Source organism: Brassica rapa, chromosome A05 (assembly GCF_000309985.2).
Source record: "Brassica rapa cultivar Chiifu-401-42 chromosome A05, CAAS_Brap_v3.01, whole genome shotgun sequence".
Lineage (NCBI taxonomy): Eukaryota > Viridiplantae > Streptophyta > Magnoliopsida > Brassicales > Brassicaceae > Brassica > Brassica rapa.
The window spans coordinates 22622426-22625522 of NC_024799.2; the positions used below are offsets into that span (position 1 = coordinate 22622426).

The 3097-nt window shown below is 45.0% G+C and overlaps 1 protein-coding gene across 1 annotated transcript; it reads right to left on the reverse strand.

Annotated features, from left to right (window-relative positions):
- LOC117134399 lies at positions 1–1995 on the reverse strand. The gene is made up of 3 exons (XM_033292713.1): positions 1090–1995; positions 156–965; positions 1–81 (listed from the first exon to the last, which is right to left on the reverse strand). The coding sequence occupies exons 1-3, from the start codon at positions 1993–1995 to the stop codon at positions 1–3; spliced, it is 1797 nt and encodes a 598-aa protein (XP_033148604.1).
- Between the last annotated feature and the right edge of the window lie 1102 nt (positions 1996–3097).

Here is a 3097-nt window from a genome sequence, read left to right on the forward strand (position 1 = left end):
TCATATTGCTTGCTTGCAAGTAGCACGGTTATGCCCCATACCCTTGCAACGGCTACAGTACCTTTTACGTATCTTCTTCATCTGCACATGCAACACACACATGTTTACTATACATAGACACGTTCATCACACCAAGCAATGTTCACAATACCTACCAGGACTTCACCACGGGAGAAGAACCTCTTCTTTCTTGGTCTGCCGGGAGGACGACGAGTTGCTGGCGGATTCAGAGTAAGGGCAGATACCTCACTAGCGATCATAGCGGTGTTGTCAAGCTCAATCGGCGGCAATATATTGCTTACATACGCCCCCTTCAAATACTTCATTGTGTAGACCTCATCCACAAGACCTTCTACACTAATGTTTGCTTTCAAGGCAGCCGCAATGGCATGAGAACATGGTATACTCAGGCTTTGGAATTCAAAGCATGAGCACGACTTGTCTGCCAAATTGACTACAAATAAAGCTCCTTTCAGATCCTGCACCTCATATTCATTGACATCAACCTTCCTTACATTATACCCCCCACAGATCTCAAAGTTCGCAGCAAGAATACTGTTAACCTTGGGTGTCAACCCAGTGTCAACGTCCTGGATCGAGTCACGTCGTGTCGTAAACCAGCTCATCAGCTTAGTCCGAATGAACTCAACCAACGGCACGATCGGATACTCACGCGCGTCACGAAGCACAGAATTCCAAGACTCCGCAAGGTTGCTCGTCATGATGTTGTATCGCCTGCCGGGGAAATGAGATCTTGTCCAATGTTCAAGCCCTATATCAATCAGGTAGTCAGCACACGCTTGATTGATAGAACTAATTTCGGCGAATGTTTCATAAAACATGCCCATCCTAAACGCCCTAGCTGCCTTTGAAACAAGATATCCAAGCTGCCTCTGCCTGAAGTTGGTCCGAATGTTTCTCTTTAGGTGGACGATGCATGCACAATGGCCAGCGTTTGGATACACCTACCAAAGAAACAAGAACATCTTAAAGAGTATAATAACCGGCCAAGTAGGTATATATCCATATTTTCACTTAAAACGGATGCGGCTATTAGTTTTATTAGCCGATCAATTTATCCGGAAATACCTTGCTTAGTCCTTGATAGATAGACGCGTGTCTGTCGGAAACAAACACAACACCGCTCTGATTAGGAACGAACGTCGATAATTTCTCGAAAAACCACTCCCACGACTTGTCGTTTTCTCCATCAACCACAGCAAAGGCCAAGGGATAGATTTGATAGTTCCCATCCTGAGCAGAAGCGGTTAACAGACAGCCTGCATACTTTCCTCTTAGATGCGTACCGTCTATGACCACAACCTTACGCATAAATTCAAAGCCTTTCACACTTGCTCCCATAGCGATGAACATATACTTGAAACGCCGACCCACGCCCTCCACGTACTCTGTATCAAGATGGGCCAATGTCCCTGGGTTAGCTTCAATAAGGCGCTGCAGATAATTTGGAAGGCTTTGGTACGAAGCACCGCAAGATCCCTTAGCGAACTCAACCGCTGCTTCCCGTGAACGCCACGCTTTCCAGTAGGAAATGTTTACAGCATGATCGCCCCTCATCACCTGCCTAATCTCCCCTGGCCGCGGACCAACACCCGTTCCGGTGAACTGCTGCTTGAGCATCTCCCCTATGACGCTATATGTCGCCTGTCTCTGGTATCCAGCACGCTCATCAACGCTGCAACTGTGCCCCCCACGTAGCTTACGAATTTCATACAGGCTCGAGCCCTTGACAAGGACTGCATAGACCCGCCACATACATGACACTCCAGAACACTCAAGCACCATAACAGAAGGTGACGACCTTGCACAACGGTAAACAAACTTCTGCTTGATTGCATATAAGGCCATATGTTGCTTGAACTCGTCTCGGTTCTTAAATGTCTTGCCCACGTAAAGGTCTTTATCACTGGACCCCACACAACCTTCAGACGTCAAAAACAGGAAACCAATGTCAGCAATTCCGGGGCGCAACATCTAGATACCCATAATTCAATTTTTAAAACAACTATGTTATTCAGGCTATTATCATGTTTATCCGACACAACAATCTTTTTTGATTGATTTCATAATTTTTTTGCAAGCATTAAACGAAGGTGCGATTAGCATGACATTCCCACCCAGATAATACTCCAATGATTCAATGGGTTTAAGACAACTATAACCGTAACAAAAGCATACTTGGCCGGTTTATATACTATATTTAGGACCTAAATGCACACGAAAATTAAAACCTACATAACCGTTTTCCCAAACGCATAACCATAACAAACATACATAACCGATTAATATATGAGTTACATCGAAGATTCAAAACAGTGCATAGCTGCACACAAAACAAAAACTGACATAACCGTTTTTTCCAAAACACATAGACATAACAAACATACATAGCCGGTAAATATCACACATGAAAAAAACAGTTTTCCATAAACCCAATACTGAAAATTGGTTTAGCCGAAACTTAAACCCAAATCGCCGGTTAATATAACATACATATCCTTATTCGATGAAGGTAATAATCCCTAAAACCCACCATCATCACCGCTGCCACCGGAAGAAGAATGTTGGTCCGGATCAGCCACTACTGTTGGGATAGGTTCTGCTGCGCCGACACAGCCTATAGTGAGTCCAGGCGCGACTGGTGCAACCACGGGTTTGCTGGTCTGAGGGACAGTGCTACCCGCAAGCGTGCTCTTAGATGATTCACCGATTTCAGCCACTGGCTGAACACCCTCACCCCTTGAAGCTACACAACAAATTGGAACAATAATCTTGCTATATATCAATTGCCTTGCATTATATAAACGGTCAAAGAATGATAAAAGGGCGCATGCATATACCCAAAAACTGCTCAAACGCAACTAACAATTCATTCCCCGTGTCAATGGCAGAGACAGCGTTGTCAATGGCTGAGACAGCGTTATTGATGGCAGAGGCAACGTGGGTCTGACTGGTTGCATGTGCCTCCACCGCATCAGTTTTAGTCGCACGAGGTTCTATATCCAAATCCTCACACGACCCCGTAGAAGAAATATCATTATCAGCTAGGGACGTGACAGCCAATGCACCACTATCA